This window comes from Barbus barbus, assembly GCF_936440315.1.
Source record: "Barbus barbus genome assembly, chromosome: 43".
NCBI lineage: Eukaryota > Metazoa > Chordata > Actinopteri > Cypriniformes > Cyprinidae > Barbus > Barbus barbus.
In genome coordinates, this window is record NC_136721.1 from 2,273,779 (window position 1) to 2,293,114 (window position 19,336).

General features: G+C 36.9%; 1 protein-coding gene across 5 annotated transcripts in view; it reads left to right on the forward strand.

The window, feature by feature from the left end:
* LOC306862659 (AF4/FMR2 family member 4-like) overlaps positions 1–19,336 on the forward strand; it is a 39,297-nt gene that overhangs the window by 11,722 nt on the left and 8,239 nt on the right. For 3 of the 5 annotated variants that reach the window (XM_079405581.1, XM_079405578.1, XM_079405579.1), the window contains 14 exons: positions 1,396–1,519; positions 5,628–6,341; positions 8,492–8,536; positions 9,551–9,640; positions 10,380–10,410; positions 10,505–10,571; positions 10,937–11,029; positions 12,841–12,988; positions 14,373–15,194; positions 16,283–16,362; positions 17,739–17,946; positions 18,188–18,276; positions 18,753–18,822; positions 19,194–19,330. In XM_079405581.1, coding sequence (XP_079261707.1) covers positions 1,400–1,519; positions 5,628–6,341; positions 8,492–8,536; positions 9,551–9,640; positions 10,380–10,410; positions 10,505–10,571; positions 10,937–11,029; positions 12,841–12,988; positions 14,373–15,194; positions 16,283–16,362; positions 17,739–17,946; positions 18,188–18,276; positions 18,753–18,822; positions 19,194–19,330 — 2,714 coding nt within the window. In that variant the 5' untranslated portion in view covers positions 1,396–1,399. The remainder of the gene's footprint in view (positions 1–1,395; positions 1,520–5,627; positions 6,342–8,491; positions 8,537–9,550; positions 9,641–10,379; positions 10,411–10,504; positions 10,572–10,936; positions 11,030–12,840; positions 12,989–14,372; positions 15,195–16,282; positions 16,363–17,738; positions 17,947–18,187; positions 18,277–18,752; positions 18,823–19,193; positions 19,331–19,336) is intronic. The other 2 variants (XM_079405580.1, XM_079405582.1) reach the window with 2 other exon arrangements.

Here is a 19,336-nt window from a genome sequence, read left to right on the forward strand (position 1 = left end):
TTACTAACAAAACAGGTAAAGCTAGACAGCCATATAGATTAAAACAATAAGAAGATGAGTGCATTATGACAGCGTGAGGTCCGTTAGTGTTCACTCCGCTGCTGGCACTGTTAATAAGCAGTGTGTAGGTGTTCATTAATGCTTTTCCAGAGATGCTTTGACTAATTAGATTTTGTTGCAGAGTCTCTGTCAAACGACTACATGTCGCACCGATCATTTGAGTGGTTTTGTCGTGCAAATGCTCTCCCATTAGCACGTTCATTGAGCTTTCTCGACACGGCTATCAACTTAACAAAATAAACCTTGACAGGATCTGATGCATCAAAAGTGATTCTCCTTAAAAACACATTAAAAACCACCCTGAGAATCGCTGACTTCCCCCTCGACGTGACGCTGCGCATCTCCAAACCTCAGCGCTGGTGATCTAATCAAGCTTTCCTTGTGAAAGAGACGAGAGAGAGAGAGAAACATGTCTTTTTTTATTTTTGCTCCGTTCCTTTCTTTTTCTCACTCTTTTGCTTTATTTGTTCTCCCTTCATTTTTTTTGTAGTGAAACCGTAGGCAAAATAAATCTAGTTATGGCTTCAGCAAATATAACTACTAATGCCAGCTTTTTCTATACCTTTACTTAAGAAATGAGTGGAAACCTGCATATCTATCGACGTAGTCTTGAGCTACACGTTCATTAACAAGCCTCTGTACAGCATTTACGTATGTTTCAACAAGAGTTGTTTTCAACCTGTTGTGGTTTTGAATGACATTTTAGAAAATGAGCTCTTTTTCTTGTCTTAATATTTTAAAGCAAAAATCAGCCTTTTTGAATGACGTGGACATGGTCTTTGCTAATTACTAAACTACAGACTAAGGTTTTTTGGGAAGTTTCACTTGACACCATCGATTACTCAGCCCTCATTTAACCAAAGGCACATCTCATGCGAATCTTAAATGTCTTAACTTTTGAAATCACCTTTTTTTTAAAGGTTTCTGTTTGCTATGGTTTCATCAGAATTTCCATTCTGCTAAATATAGGCCGAATGTTGTCACTACTTCAGACGTACAGGGAGATAATGATGGTGTGTATGTAATCTAATGTTGGGTTAGCCGAAGCACGCAGCGTACAACAAAGATGGACAGAATTAAAGTCAGTATCACCAATAACTTTGTCTGATTGAATTTTAACTTTCGAGTCCTGCTGTTATTCTGTAAGATAGTCCAGGCTTGTTTTCTGAAGGGAAAGCACATCTGATTGTCTCCAGTAATCCTGTCTATTTGTTTCTATTTGTTGTTCAAATGTGTAACTTTATCTTGGTAGATCCAGGTGTAGATCAAGGTGTCAGGAAGCTATTTTTCTCTGCTTCTTCACTGCTTAGTGACTCTTAGTGTCTCTGTTGTTAGCAACATGAACCGTGAAGACCGGAATATGCTCCGTATGAAAGAAAGGGAAAGGAGAAATCAAGAAATCCAGCAGGGAGGAGAGGCCTTTCCAGCTAACTCTCCCCTCTTTCCTGAACCTTATAAAGTAAGTTCATTTTGTTTCTTCTTTTTTTTTTCCTCCCCATTTGATCATCAGTTATTTATTATTTTGCCCTGTAGACCTCATTTAATCTTGGGTTGTTCCTTTTTGGCTTCTATTCTCAAGTAATCTTGCTCTTTAGCAGACAAACCCTTACAGATACAAGCACTGTGGTGATGCAGCAGCTTTGGTCATTACATAATTATTGGAAAAATGACTTGACAGATACGGCTGTTTTAATTGGTTGCACTGTCAAAAAAAAAAAAAAAAGTGTGATTTGCAGAAAAAAAACACCAACTTGCCAGAACTGTAAAATGCAATAGCAAAATGATGCATTAGAGATTAAATTTAAATTTTTACCTTTTATAATATAACTACAATCACCTTAAATATATATTCTATACAACTATATATAGAAAGTGCATGTGTAATGCACACATAGAAAACACCATCATAGTAACACGAAAATAATACAATAAACATTAATTAAACGACATAAGATGTAACATAAAACCCTAATGTACAGAACTGATAAGAAAAACATATTTCTATTTAAAAAAAATGCCAAATGTGAGCTTTCACACTGAATTTATTTTACATGCAAAAACTGTACCATTTAGAAGTGTCCCATTAGATCTCTTGACATTTTTCAAAATGTGGAGGAAAGCCAATAGGTTTCAAACGATCATTATTTTCAGATCGCTCTTATATAAGATGCAAAATAGCGACTAAGATGCTTCAAAGTAAATTGTGAAATGTAAACATTATCTAGTGGCCGCTATCTGTTTATTGGCCTATTAGAAACCGTTTCCAACCAGTGATGAGAAATCTCAAAATGAATCGAGTTTACTATATATGCATCCATCTCTTTGTGCTTCAAACTATTCCATGGTACGTGTCTCAAGAACCATGCGTTGTCCTGTTTTTACTGGTGACGGGTTTCATTTGCTATTTCAATCCTAACGGTTATTACAGGGCATTTTATGGGTAAGTACTTGCATTGTTGGATGCATCAGCTTGAGGTTTTCCTTAATAGTATGGCTGCGTATAAATATGTCTGAATGATGTAAAATGTTTGCTAGTTAGCGACCGATTAATTTCCTGTCCTAAATGTGTGGTAAGTGCTCAGCAGGTCTCCTGTTGCTCACTTTCTAGTTCAGCAGGAATCAGCGTTGTGTGGTTTAGTTTGCAGCTGTGAGGAAGGAAAGAACATTTGACTTATTTTTCACTGCCATGGTCGAAGGAATTCCATCGTTTTACGTCAGATGATGAGAGAGAGAAGTGTTCCATGAAGTGATATGAAGACAGTGCATTTATTTGGTTGTCCTTGTTGGTTGCACACGAACTTTGAGGAACTTTGGAATAATTTGAGTTGTTTCAAACATCACAATTTCTGCTCTAATTTATAGTCTAACAATTTAGTTGTTGTTGTAAAGTGGAAATTTTTGCTAATTTTGTTTTGCATAAATTTACTTAAGCTCATGAAATTCCCTCACAAGCACCGTGTCTTTGCTGTGTTGGACACGTTTCCTTTTTAAACAGGAAATCTGGGCGGAACGTACAAAAGGACTTTTATTATTGTTTTTATGTTCTTTCTGTAAAACTTATTCGACTAAAGTTTGGAGTGGAAATGTCTATTTGTAACATTGAGGTGATCCACCGTCAGATGCTACAAGAACCAATTTAATATCATTGCATTCCTTCTGACTTTTTTTTTTTTAATATTTAGATCAGGATGTGAAGTACAATCAATGGACTAAAACTCTACGTTCGTGGGGGTTTTCATTGTAATTGGGCTGATATAAAGCTGCAATGGGTGGAAAAAGGACACATAGTAGTCACACAGGTTACACTAAAGAAGATTACAGTCTAATCTTTGCTGCTAACCAGCTTTACACAGCAGTAAGTGCTTTACTTTTTCATAGGATGCAAGAAATGCAACCTGACCGGTAGAGAACACAGACAGCTGCAGTCCCGTTATTACCGTCATATTCCCTTTGGGGTGAGATGAAGTGGTGTGTACTATCAGTGGAAAACCCCTGCTTTGACATGTCCTCCGGTCGAGCTGGGACGCGGTGTATTACTCATTTATTCTGGATGAACTCATTGGGGGTAGTAGTACAAAAATACTTGACCTAACAATCTGCTCCTGTATGCTTGACACATCAAGTTATAAAACAGGACATAGTGCCTTAATGGTCATGTGATTCAACATTATCTCTAAATCATGTTTCATTGTTGCAGGGATCAGTGACCATGTTCCTTCCTATGACATTTCTAGATTTATGCAGTGTAATGTGCAGATGAAATCACAGCATCTGAGGAGTTGTTTACAGATACCTTTTGTGCCTGACTTTCTATTCAAGTTTTAAATCATATGTATTCTTATACATTTTATATCCACTAGAAAAGGACTGTTTTACACAGAAGGAAATAATTGTAGCTAGATACAGGCTTTAAAGCCTTTTGATTCTACACATTTGCCATAGTAATTTATACAGTTTTAACAGCGGTATTTTTAATAAGAACATGGTAAGCACAGACTAAGCCATGTATGATTCTTCACTACCATGGTTAGATGTAACTATGGATTCTATAAAACCATGAGTTTTATAATAAAAACAGTAGCTTAAAACAGAATTTTCTATTTTGTATTTATAGTTCTCTAACTGTTTTCTTAATCCCCTTAGTATGTTTAATTATATTTAGTGATGCACAAAAATTTGGGCAGTTTCTGGTTTCAGGAAAAATAGTTTTGGAAATCATTGACTGAAACAATGACATTTGATTGGCACATTTTGACCGTTTCATGCACATACCATGGTTAAATGTGACCCTGGAGCACAAAAGCAGTCTTAAGTCGCTGGGGTATATTTGTAGCAATAGCCAAACATACATTGTATGGGTCAAAATTATTTTTCTTTTATTCCAAAAATCATTAGGATATTAAGTAAAGATCATGTTCCATGAAGATATTTAGTAAATTTCCTACTGTAAATATATTAAAACGTAATTGTTTATTAGTAATATGCATTGCTAAGAACTTCATTTGGACAACTTTAAAGGAGATTTTCTCAATATTTAGATTTTTTTTGCACCCTCAGATTCCAGATTTTCAAATAGCTGTATCTCCGCCAAATATTGTCCTATCCTAACAAACCATACATCAATGGAAAAATTATTTATTCAGCTTTCAGATGATGTATACATCTCAATTTTGAAAAATTGACCCTTATGACTGGTTTTGTGGTCCAGGGTCATAAATTACAACAGGTAAAAATTTCAGCTGTGTGACACTAGTGCAGTTTTTAATTTAATCGATACTACTATGGATTCTTAAACCTAAAGATCAGTCTTTTCATTTATGCTGTTTTCTGTTGATGCATGAACTTTGATAAATATTATTGGTAGCATTTGAGTGTCTCATCAGTGTTTCAACTGCAGAAAGACGTCATGAAAACCACTTGTAAACAATGTTATGTAACGTCACATTTAATGTCCATAAATTAAAACTATTAAGGAGCATTTTGCTAAATATATGCATATTCGTTATATTTTTCCCAACCTGTTATTTTCTGTATATTTAATGTACGAATCTGTCATGAAAAAGGTTTAATTGTTTGCATATTTATATTTCAACAACAAATTTTACAAACCCAATTCTGTTATTAAAAAACTGCCTTCTCTGCAATTTAAATGTTTATACAAGTCAGCTTTTGAGTGTTGATGATGAAGTAATTGATAAATTACTTTTATTTCCATTTTTGGTTTTTGACCAAGTGCATCCTGAATTTTCGGTTTCGGCCCAGAATTTATTTACGGTGCATCCCTTAAATAACTATATGATGATAATATGAATATGCAATGTTTCGGCCAAAATACCAAGGTTAATGGAGTTAGTTACTACAGTAAGACACCTGCGAACTTTCTAGTGGCATCAGTTTGACTTGAACAGCAAAAAATGTTGTAAAATGTGACCATTTAATGAACTTGAACCCCTTAAATAGACATTTTGAAGTTTGTGAAATTGCACACGCAGGCTTGAATCCATATTTTTATATGGCACTAGTTGGTGTTTGAGTCACACTCATCTCAAGTTCTTTTCTCCCAACAGTCCTGCAAGGAAGATAAACTCTCAAGTCGCATCCAGAGCATGCTGGGAAATTACGACGAGATGAAGGAAACCATCGGTGAACCCCCAATGTCCAAACTCATTCCCAAAGCCTCCAGCTCCTCCTCGGACGATAAATCCGGCCAGTACTCTGACCAGCGCGGCGGTGCCCAGAGTCAGAACAGTAAATGGACTCCAGTCGGCGGCATCTCTTCCACACCCTGCTCGTCGTCCTCAACTTCCTCCTCCTCGCAGAAGCGCTCATCCGTGCAGGGCAGCCACGGCAGCAGCCAGCGCAGCGGCAGTCAACGGCACGAGCGAGACTACAGCAGCAGCAAGAAGTCCAGCAAGCACAGCTCCGAGCACAAATCCCACTCCAGCCCGGCCAAGGGCTCCATGAGCTCCGGCGGACACTCGCGCAGCCGCACCAAGTCGCCCCGGGACAGGGACGCCAACTGGGACTCACCCTCAAGAGTTCATTCCTTCTCCAGCGGACAGCATCCCAGCCAGAGCTTCCCGCCCTCGCTCATCAAACCTAGCTCCATGCTCCAAAAACCCACTGCCTATGTGCGGCCCATGGACGACCGGGAAACGGCCGAGCCCAAGACCTCCTCTGAATCATACGGAGGTCAATCGCACAGCAGCGCCGTGGGAGAAATGAAGCCCAATGCCAAGGCTTCCCTCACCAAGCTCAAGATCCCGACGCAGCCTGTCGGTGTAAGTCATGCATGTATGCTTTCTTCCCCGAATATTGAAACGGAGATTAAAGACAAACTATAGTGGATTTCATTCATTTTTCAAAAGTATGTATCTGTGAATTTGCAGTGTTGGGTGTAACTAATTACCAAGTAATTTAATTACTTAGTACTTAAAGGAAGGGATTACTCTTATTCTTTCTGTAATTTAATTACAGTTACTTCTTATGTAATTGAACTTAATACTATTTATGGACTGTAGAACATGTATACACAATACAATAGTGAATTTAACATCAAAATTTAAAGTCTAAAAATGCATGCTTTTTATGTACCCTTCTCACTTTGAATACTTTGAGTTAATACGAATATTGGTAACACTTTAGTGTCCAGTTCTCACTATTAACTAGTTGTTATTAGCATGAATATTACTGGGATATTGGCTGTTTATTATTACTTAAAGCACATTTTAATGTCTTATTCTGCAAGACCTTATTCTAAATCCTTAATCCTACCCAATTCTTAAATTTAACATCTACTTTACTGAGTGTTAATTAGGAGTATATTGATGCAAAAATCATAGTTAATTAGTTAATAGTGAGAATTGGACCCTAATCTAAAGTGTAATAATTTATATAGTTACTTGAAAGAATTAAAAGAACCGTTTCATGTCTATCCTGTATCATTAACTTGTCACGGTTGGTGTAGGATTTAGAAAGTAATTAGTAATTAAATACTTTTTTTAGAGTAATTTATCCAACACTGTGAATTTGTTGCAAAATTCGCCATTCTGACATTGAAACAGGCTTTAATATATTGAAAGAGTTTTTAATATATATTTGAAAGGAACTGAGTGTCTTCAGAAAGATTTTTAGTCACACTTTAGTTTGGAGATAAATTCTCACTATTAACTGTAACATTTCCTCAATAAACAACTACCTTACTATTAATATGCAGCAAATTAGGAGTTTAAGTTTTAGGATTAAGGGATCTTAAATATGCTCATGCAGAATAAGACATCAATATGTGCTAGTACTAATAAACAGCCAGTATGCTAGTAATATGTATGCAAATAAGCGACTAGTTAATAGTGAGAATTGATCCATAAATTAAAGTGTTGCCAAGTGGTTTTGGTAACGTTTGCTTTATTTAAAGCCTTTGTGTTATGCATTATATAATGCATTTTATCTTTTCGTAAGTACTTGTAACCAAAGGTAAAATGCATTATAACATTTGTTTTTTTTTAATGCATTATACTTTCAAAAGGTATAGCAATGAATAGAATGAACTAAATTAAGAAAATTAGTATAATGTATTATAACTGTCGTTATAAATATTCAGCATCCAATGCATTATAAGGTGCATTACAAGGCATAATTAATGCATTAAAACTACTTTAATAATGCATTGCATAAAAAGGCTTAAAGTATAGAGTAATCTCCATATGATGCCGAATAAAGAAATGTTTATAACTGCAGAGTTGAGTATCAGGCTATCCCCTAATATTTCTGCTTTAACATAAGCGCCACCTACTGTCAGAGATTTGCATTTTCAGTCAGTCACTGTATGTCTAGAGGATTTTTGAACAAATTAATAGATCTGGAAATAAGACGTATCATTGACCACAATGCAGTCTTGCATACTCTTGTGCCTCCGATGATATTACGCAGAAGTTTCATGTTTTTATGACATGAATATTACATGTTTTTATTAGTGTCACAATGAGGTTGTCATAAATTCGGCCTTTCAGTTCCTGGCCATTCGATTGGATCACACACAGTTTTGTTTAGTCATAAAAAAGTGAGTTATACAAAGCATAGTGCAAAGATTTGTTCTGATTAATGAAACCATCGAAATAGACTATTTTCTTTGGGATTTATTGTAACATTTTAGCTTGCCAGCATAAAACAGGGCAAGACTTTTCTGGTTTAGCATGAACCTTTAAGAAAATAATAAGGACCTATTACTGTAATAATGATGATAATATATTCATGTTACGACCCCTTTACAATAACATTGGCAAGTTGCATGTATTATAGCTCTAATGAGGGTTTGATGACAAATGAAGTTCTACTTGTTATACCTGTGGTCACAAACAACCCTGTATATTTAATTGATTGATTTCTGTTGCTCTGTAAGCAAATATATGCATGCTTTCGTTCATTCTTGCAGGGTTCAATGGGAGCAGATGCAAGCTGTGTTGATGAAATATTAAAGGTAAAATCATTTTATGTGCTGTCAATATTGAAAGAACAGTTCACTGAAAAATAAAAACTATTATACTTGCTAGCAACACTTAATGCTAAGTTAAAACCCTAACAACAACACTAAAGTAACAATATGCTAGCAACACTTAGCTAAATGTTAACAATTTCTAACAATGTTAAAATATGCTGACAACAGACTAGCAAACTATGCTGGCAACACTTAGCAATGTTACATATGTTAACAATGCCTAGCAACATGCTAACAGTGTTAAATCCTAAGGACATACTACATGTTAAAGATGCCTAGCAACGTGTTAAAATATGCTGACGACATGCTAGCAACACTGTTAAGTGTTAACGGTATGTTAAAAAGGATAACAATGCTTCGAAGCATGCTAGCAAGACTTAGCTAAATGTTAAAAACATGTTAACAATGCCTTGCAACTTTTAGCAATGCTTACCAACATGGTAAAACATGCTAATGGTTTTGTTTAATGTGTTTTTTTATTATTATTAGGCCTATTAGTCTGAGGTCTAATAGGGTCTGAAATAGTCTAGAGTTTATCTGAGGAAATCCTTTAAAATTCAAGGTTTTAAAACTCTTAAACTTGCAAGACTAGGCAAGTTTCTCTTTAGTTTCTCTCACTGCTCTCCTCAAAGAGAGGCACTTTTCTGACATTTTCTTCACTTCTAATGATAATACTTACATTAGAAGTTGCAAGAAATGACAGAAAGCGCTGGGAATTAATGTCAGTATTTTAAAAATGTGGCAATACGAGAATGTTTTGGTCTCATGTAATATGTAAGCGTCTCTGTCCGGTCCCACTGGAGATGCATTAGAATGAAGGTATAAATGCAATTCGACTATAAAGCTTCAGGGTGAAGACAAGAAACGCATGTAAATGCCACGTGTAAAAGAGGCCTTCTTTGAGTTGTCATTGCATTGGAGGAAAAAGTTGTTCACGTACTACTAGCATTACCTCTGGTTTCTAAGCTCTGTTGATTGGGTTTTTTTCTCCACCAGGAAATGACTCAGGTCTGGCCTCCTCCACTAACAGCCATTCACACGCCTTGCAAGACAGAGCCGTCAAAGTTTCCTTTTTCCACCTCCAAGGTCAGACTGCCGCACACTTGTCCATTTTTCTCATGTTTGCAGGACATTATAGAAACAATGAGTTGTTCAGACAACAATAATGAAAATGATACCTACATGCATAAATACTAAAAACATATTTAGACCCGTAAACTGCTCTTCAAAGTCTGAATGTCGTTACATTCGTTCGTTCAGCAAACATATGTGACTCTAGACCACAAAACCAGTCATAAGGGTACATTTTTTGAAATTGAGATTTATACATCTCCTGAAATCTGAATAAATAATCTTTCCATTGATGTATGGTTTGTTAGGACAATATTTGGCTGAGATACAACTATTTGAAAATCTGGAATCTGAGGGTGCAAAAAAAAATTAATATTGAGAAAATCACCTTTAAATTTGTCCAAATGAATTCTTATCAATGCATATTACTAATCAAAAATTAAGATTAGATATTTATGGTAGGAAATTTACAAAATATCTTCATGAAACATGATCTTTACTTAATATCCTAATGATTTTTGGCATAAAAGAAAAATCAGTCATTTTGACTCATACAGTGTATTTTTGGCTATTGCTATAAATATACCCCAGCGATTTAAGACTTGTTTCGTGGTCCAGGGTCACATATGATGATATAGTTTTCGAAAGAGTCCAGATTCATTTTGAACTTCTATTGTTAGCATAGCATTTTAAACCAATGAAATGTTTTTGTGATGTATGTGTAGTAATAAGTAATTGTTGCCTTTTGTTGTAGGATGCCCAGCACCTGTCTTTTGGGGCCCAAAGTAAGTTGTAGAAATAATTTTATCAAACTATAATGGCTCTTTGCTCATTTGTAGTGATGCATCTTGTGTGCTGATGATTGTTTTCCCCTCTTAGAAAAACTCTCAGGAAAGAGCGCGTCCACCAGTCACCCGTCTAAGCCATCCGACAACGAGCAGTCCAAGTGAGCCACTCATATACTGAACTGATCTGTTTATGTATATGTGTGTGTGTGTGTGTGTGTATATATACGTGTGTGTGTATATGTTATAGGCATGCAGAGATGCATGCTAGTTTGTAGTCGGCTGTATGCTCCAGATGCAGCCATCAAGTCACCTTTATTTATATAGTGCTTTTAACAATACAGATTGTGTCAAAGCAGTTTTACAGTATTAAATAGGAAAAAATAGTGTGTAATAATGCAAAACCGTAAACACTCAATTTTCAGTTAAAGTCAGTTCATCATTGACAAACACCGCCGTTTGTTCTTTGCAGTCGGCTTGGTGTCCCGTGCTTTACTGATCTCCTCTTGTCTTGCTCTCATTTCAGCACGCTGCATGAAGATCTGAAGCTCAGCAGCAGTGAAGACAGTGACGGAGAACAAGATCCTGCCAAAAACCCCTCCCGAAACACCTCGGCAAGGTGACAGACTCAAGTTATCATCACTCAAAACCACAACTGATATTCAGAGAAATTGTGTACTTTTTCTTTTTGATTCCATGCCGTAAGGTGACACTGAAACATTTCAACATGCGCAATTAGGTTAGCCTTAATTTAAGGTAGTCCTAATTTTGTCCGGTCTACTTTCTGGACCGTAATGCATTTTCTTCTGGCCGAGAACTGCATGCTTATACAGGAAGCATGGACCATCTTACCAGCATGTAAATCAGCTAACCACAATTTGAAATGTTGGCATTTAGGAGCAGTCTGAAATGTGCTATGATATTATACCTACGTGAAAGAAATGAAATCTAGTACGTTTTGCTGCTGTCTAAATGAATCATCACACTGATTGTTGGTTTCATTGGTGTTTTGAAACCTTAAACTCTTTAGTGTGTTATTTCAGCATCTTGCACTATGCACTATGCACTTTGCTTCTTTCAAAAAACTTAGGAGTTTATCTTTGAAACCTGTTTCTTGATTATGATGTTACTTGAGCTCTTCTTGAGGTATCACCTGCTGTTTTTAATGGCAATGGGAATGCATCAAATGGTTGCAGGCAAATTTGAGGAAATTTGCAAAAGCCTCCAGCCCTCCACACACTTTACAATCCCTAAGGTAGGGTTGCACCAGCTGTTCGTAAGTTCCTACTTTAATTAAAGTCTATGCTAGAGACTTAGTAACTACTAGCCTGTTTGTAAGTAACTCTGTACTAACTTGCACCATGTGTTTTTAATTCAGAATGTAGGTGGTAGGTCATAAGGTCGAAAAAGTACTTTATAGGCGAATGATGTTTACCCTCAAAGATCCAATCACAAATATAACAGAAGTTATATTAAAATGCAGTAATTTTAGTTTATCCTTGATTCATGCAACTAACAGTAAAAATGCATTTCCACTGAAATACGATGCTTAATCATGAAATAACACAAGAATGTCAAATACTTAAAATAACTAATTACACATTTTCCTGTAATCCTGATTAATCGCATTTTACATTATTTTGGAGATTCAAAGTAAAAATGATCATAAATATATTTTCAATGTATAATCAACATTATATAAAGATGGTATATACATATTTATATAAAGGCTTCTTTTGACTAAGTACTATAAATGCAGGCAAGTATCACCAATACTGATGATGCCTCTGTTAAAACAATTCTGGGTTAAAATGAGGAAATGCAACCATTCAACATTGAAGTTGTGCAATCATTTTTAACATTTTAATAGGCCTTAATTGTTACAGAACATTAAAAAAAATATATATAACATTGTTTTAAACTTTTAAATTACATTCACATAAACCATTATAATTGTCACATTTAGCTATGCCTTTAATACAGCTTGTGTAAATGAGTGCAAATGTCATCATCATCATCAGATGCACTAAAACTTGAGCTTATTGATGCAATTCAGTCAATCTGCTATTTTATTTCTCCTGCTCATGGGCTTTAGTAAATATTTAGTTTATACATGGTTGCATTTCTGTTAAGTTCAATAGTGCAATGCAGAAACATTTATTAGGGTGTATGTTGTAACATAGTGCCCCTTTATGTCAAAACTAGGTTAAGTTGCAACTTGCGCACAGCTGGTGCAAACGGCCCTAGGTGAATCTTATAAATGACTGGTAAAGAGATGCACTTTGCTCATAATGAAGGTTTTGGTGAATAAACTTGCTCGGGGAATATTGACATCATCTCGCTTGGATTTGTGCCTTTGCAAAGTTGAAGTGAATGCATGAAGAAACACGCAGCCAACAAGGTGGTAAAAACTTTGTATGTCTACCCCAGTAACAACAGTAATAACAGCGAGGCTCCTGAACAAGTGGACACCAGCAGTCACAGCGGTTCGGAGAGCAGCTCTGGTTCAGACAGCGAGAGCGAGAGCAGCTCTACAGACAGTGAGAACAACGAACCACCTCGTCCTGCGTCACCCGAGGTGAATCGCCTGCACAAACACAGCCTTCACTCGCACATAGATCACGTGAAAGCTGATTTACTGCTGAGCAGGATTATGATAATGACACAGTATGTAGAGTTGGGTATCGGTTTTGTGAATCCATTTCTGCTTTTCGGTTCTAGTTCTTACCGAGTCCCAGTTTTGATTCTGATATGGTTAAAAAAAAAAAAAAAAAAGTCAAACATTTAGATATCAAACATATTTATTCTGTTGTTGTTTTTTGCAAAACATTGTTGCAGCTAAATGCCATGAACAAAAATCAGCAGCCTACAAAATAAACAAAATTAACAGCCAAAAGTAGCTTTTACTTATGGTACGTTAAATATTTAACACAATTAATGCAGCACTAAGTGCTCTTTCACAGACAAAAAAACACAACATTGTCAAAATGCCCATTTTTAGCAAGTGACCTCATAAACCTAGTCTTGAATGAGTTAAGAAGTCCTAAATGGCCGTAAAGGATAAAGAGAGAGACAGATTTGTGTCAGATCTGCATCAGGTTTTAAAGAGACAGCGCTGCTTTTAAAGTGAAACCTGCTGCAGTCTGTCATTGATGGAAATCAAAAGAGAAGAGAAATGCATTTTGGCCTCAATTTTAGCCACTGATTAAGACAGACATCAGTAGCAGTATTGATATCAGTGATACTGGCCTCCATTAATAATAGGCTAATTAGATGCCATTAAACACACATTTAACATATCATCTTTATGTTCTTTCTACACTAATTTGGAGATTCAGTGTGAAATTAAGACAATATATATTAATCGTGATTAATTGCATAATTTTTTTTAGTCGATTGACAGCACTAATTTGAACAATTTTGTGTAGAATTGTCAGTTCAAGCACAAGAAGACTTGAAAGAGCGCTCAGTTTGGTATTGGCTCACTATATGAGTGCAGTTTGGATGTGTGTGTGTAGCAGAGAGCCGAATTGAGTTCTCTTTCGTGTGTTCTTGCGCTTGAATGTTCACATTAAAATGCACGTCTTATTGAATCGACGCTTCTTGGAAATATAGAACCGGATCTCAATCCCAATCCTAGCAATATGATGTGTGTGTATTTCCCTCAACATTGTTAGGCCATGCCGATATATCAGTTGACCCAGAGGCGTCATGCCCATTCAAAGTGAGCGAGCACGTGCCCACTCAGATTTTTGAGCCAAGTGGGTTTTGAAAGCAGTTTCCAAAAGACACAAAATAGCCAAATAATATTTGTTATATTTGATACAATCACATTGTATCATTCATGATGTGCCCCCTCAAAAATAATAAGTGCACGACGCCCCTGAGTTGGCCAGATTAGGTTTATGCTAAACTGAGTTTGAGGTCACACTCAATGCATGTTTCCCTGTTTGACATCACAGCCGGAACAGCCCACGGCTAACAAATGGCAGCTGGACAACTGGTTCAAGAAAGTCAACAAGTCGTCCCCAGCTTCTCCGGTGGAGAACAGCAGCACGACACAAAAGTATAAGAAAGAGGGGCGAGGAGAGAACTCCAGCAGGATCTACAGTGGCTCGGGTTCAAAAGACGCGGCGCCCTCTGCCGGGCGAGACCTTCGGCCAAACCAGAAGGGGCAAGACAGGCGAAGTCAGAAGTCTCCCGCTCAGAGCGAGCCTGGAAGTCAGAAGGGGCGGCGGCAGGAGGTGGGCAAGAAGCAGCCTAAAAAGCCAGACAAGCCACCTGTGGTGGAGGAGCCGAAGGGTGGGCTCAAGGTGGAGACCGAACCCTCGCCCGAGATCCTGTTGCACAGAGTCCGCGCGGCCAACAAGGGCCCCCGCAAGCCCAACATCAAAAAGGAGCCCAAAACCTCCTCCCCTCGGCCGGCGCAAGACAAACGCAAGAAAACTGCCAGCAAGTCGCGCGAGTTCATAGAATCCGATTCGTCATCGTCAGACTCGGAGGGCAACGAAAGCGTCCCCTCTTCTTCGCAGACGCCGAGAGAGCAGTATGCCGAGAACCCGTCTGTCCTGTTCTCGCCCATGCTTTCCCCGCTGAGTGACCAAGAAGGAAGGCTGCCACTCAGACTGCTGGTGCAGATCGACCTCAGTCTGCTGGCCAGAGTGCCTGGTCGAGTCTACAAGGAAACTGAGGTGAAAGTGGAGAGGGACTCCCCTGCTGAAGGAAAAGACTTCCAGAAACAGCCGGGAGAAAAGGGAGCCAGCAAGGGGAAGAGAAAACACAAGGTTGGTGGCAGCTGTTTTGTGAGGATTTTATTTTTAGGGTTTGCTTGAATAAATGTGACCCTGGACCATAAAAACCAGTAATAAGGGTCAATTTTTTTTAAAATTGAGACTTATTCATCATCTGGAAGCTGAATAAATATGCTTTCCATTTGATGTATAGTTTGTTAGAATCGGACAATATTTGGCTGAGATACAACTATCTGGAATCTGAGGGTGCTTCTTAGCAATGCATATTACTAATCAAAAATTAAATTGATATATTTATGGTAGGAAATTTACCAAAGTATCTTCATGGAACATGAGCTTTACTTTAATATCCTAATGATTTTTGGCATAAAAAAAAAAATCAATAATATTGACCCATACAATGTATTGTTGGCTATTGCTACAAATATACCCCAGCGACTTCAGACTGCTTTTGTGCTCCAGGGTCAGATATTTCAGTGATTTATTTGTCTCTATACACTGCTGCTTCATCACTTTTCACTCTACGCCTGAAACGCTGTTTTACTTCCTGTCTCTTTAAAGCCTGCCTTCTGAACGCCCAATATGCTCTGATTGAGTTTGGTTGTATCCTTGATTTAATTGTAAACATACAGTTTGGGGTCGTTAACATTAACAATTTTTTTTTTTTTTAAGAAGTCTCTTATGCTCACTTAAGGCTACATTGGCTTTTGCGAGCTTTTATTGCAATTAAAATAACTATTTTCTGTGTGAAAATATTGTAAACTGTAAATTATTCCAGTGATCTGCAGCTGTATTTCCAGCATCATTACTCTCCAGTCTTCAGTGTCACATGATCCTTCAGAAATCAGTGTAATATGCTGATTTGCTGCTCATTTCTGAATATTATTAATGTTGAAAACCGTTGTGCTGCTTCATATAGTTATGGTCTCTTTTTGTAAAGATCCTTTGATTAATAGAAAAAATACAGCATTTATTTAAAATAGAAATATTCTGTATTTGTATTCTAAATGTCTTTTATGTGGCCTTACTGAATAAATGTACTAACAGTAATAAAATCTTACTGACCCCAAACTTTTGAACAATAGTGTACCTTTTTAATATCTATTGTGTTTCTTCCACAGAATGATGAGGATGGTCTCAAACCAGACAGTAAGAAGTCCAAACTGGAGGAAAAGTCATCACACAAATCGAGCAGTAAAGAGTGAGTTCATTCTGCTTTAATCCCTCAAATTTTATAACTGATAAGCAAATATTAATGTTGGTGAACTTTCTGTAAATGCATTTTTTTTTTTTTTTTTTTTTTTAAATGTATCAATTTGTAAAATCACTCCTCTTTTACTTCTATATATCGGATCACATGTATCTGCAGATTGTGGTAAACCATAAATACCAGCAAATTGACATAGTATCAAAAAACTTTGCATTCTATAAAACTGTTAAAATGCATCACATTGTGGTTAACAGTGTTGGGGAAAGTTACTTTTAAAAGTAATGCATTACAATATTGCGTTACTCCATAAAAAAGTCACTAATTACGTTAGCTACTTTTATGGAAAGTAATGCGTTACATTACTTTTGTGTTACTTTTGCATTACTTTTTAAATATGAGCAAGGCTTGATTGTTTTTAACACAAGGAGTTCTATTTATAGCAAATATAAAAGCCCTTTCACACCAAAAAGTGTACTGAATAAACCTCAGGCTGAAGGAAAAGTAAATTCACGATTGCAGGAGAAAAAGGTTCAACACTCTTCAGCAATAAAAATACAATGAAGCACAATTATTAGTTTATCTAAAGTCATTTTTGCTTATTAGTAGGTTGAACTGGATCATTAAAGGTCAGCAGCAAAGACATTGGTTAATAAAATGGGATTAGATACATTTGTGTTATTTAACATATTTAATTATTGCAGGTTTGAGTCATATTCTGAGTTTGCACTTCACTTTTTTTAATTCATTTTGAGGAATACTAAATCTGTTTTTTGTGAGTGAGATGAATTAATGCACATTCATGTTTAGTCTAGAACTACAGAAACATCATGTTCACACAGTGCACTGTCAGTCAATACATTTTCTTGTAAATTAAAAAGTAATGCGTTACTTTACTAGTTACTTGAAAAATTAATATTACGTAACTCGCGTTACTTGTAATGCGTTACCCCAACACTGGTGGTTAATGTACAAATATGTGTTAATGTAATACCTAGGTTACACTTTATTTCGATATTCTACTAACTATAAGTAACTTTTTAACTACATGTCAACTAATTCTTATTAATTTGCTACTACATGTCTACTAACTCTCAGTAGGGTAGGTTTAGGGTTAGTAGAATAAGTTGACACGTAGTTGTAAAGTTACTTACTGTTAGTAGAATGTCTAAAGTGGACTATCGAAATAGTGTTACCAAAACCTATGAGAAAATAATGCCTTAAAGTGCGAGATCCTGCATTAACGTGAAAAGCAGACAATTAACCTCTGACATCAGCAAAGTTCAAAGTCTTCGGAGCGTTGTGAACAATTGTTTTTTGTCCTGCCGAGCTGTTTGATAATCATGTTAAACCCCAAATGTTTTTTGTAGCTCGTCTAAGCGTGCTCAGGACAAAGAGAAGGAGTCTGCACCCTCTCCTTCGATGGGCGTCCGCTGCAGCGTCAAATCGGAGCACCAGGGCCGCAAGCGGACCCTCAGCCAGTCCTCCGCCTCTGTGCCCAGCAGCGCCAGCAGCAAGAGCAGCTCCAACTCCAAACACCGCAAAGGCGACGACAAGCCCTTACGCAGGGATGCCAAGGTGTGTTTGCACGTGTCGTCCTCCCTTTTTACAAATATACACACAAACACTGCCAACATGAGAAGACTCTCTCAGAGACTAGTTGCTGGATGCTGCCAGTGTGTGCTGTCTTCAACTAATGCATCCTGTATTGTGCATGTACAGTAATGCATCTAGTTTCTGGAGATTTGTGCAGAACTTTATGTAATAGCTTTGTTAAAACACTTTTGTCAAGACAATGTTTTTTATTTTGTATTCCCAGGAGAAAAGCTCTAAAACGGAGAATCCCATTGCAGTGCCGCCCCTCTCCGATGGCTCTAAATCTAGATCCAAACTCCTCTTTGAGGACAGGTATAGAGATTTTCATCTTTTGTCTGAATAATTACTTTGATTATTCCTTAAGGTCTTTTTAAAATGTGTGATTGTGATTTAAAGCGTCCATGTTAATCCGATTCAGTGGTCTATTATTGTGAGAAGTGACAATATTTTTAGTCACATTGTGAAGCCACACCCAAATTGAAAAAAAATAAAAATTAAATATTGCTTAAGTAATTTCACAAACAAGTAACACATTGAATTAAACATTTAATCAAAATCAAAGTCTTTTGTTTTATTTACAACTCAAAATAATTTTTACAGTGCATGGTGAAATCTCATTGGCTACACACAGTGGGACGTTTAAGCATCGTGTATTTGTTTGATTTATTATTATATCGTTGTGCATTCTTCTGTCTTAATTTTTGGACATGATGTTGGAAGTGTTTTAACTTTTGGTGTCACACTCTTTTGTGAAGTAACCGCCAGTCCTTCCTTCATCTGAATTGCAGGGTTCATTCGGCTGATCATTACCTTCAAGAAGCGAAGAAACTGAAACACAACGCAGATGCTCTGGTTAGGGTTTGTTTACTGGGCTACGCTTCTCTACATGCATATCAGATAATCTGCATGACATTTCTGTGACCCCAGACCTTTTTTGCAGCCCCTAAAATACGAATTAACTGTAATATTAAATCTTTACCAATATTCTTGTTTTACTCATTTATTAGCAAGAAGTTATTAGTCATTTTAAAATATAATAGCATTCTTTTACATGTTAGGTAACACTTTACCAATTCAATGCAGGCATGAAAGTTGTCCATAAAAAAGACAATTGTCCATTATAGCGCATCTTTGCATTCTCACACATTTAATAACATAATGTGGAATCTTAGAAGCGTCTGTGTATGTAGAGTAAGTTTCGGCTCTGACGTGTGTCGTCCTTTCCACAGATGGACAGGTTTGAGAAGGCTGTGTACTACTTGGATGCTGTGGTGTCTTTCATCGAGTGTGGAAACGCTCTGGAGAAAAGCGCCCAGGAGGCCAAATCGCCCTTCCCCATGTACGCAGAAACCGTGGAACTCATCAAGTAAGT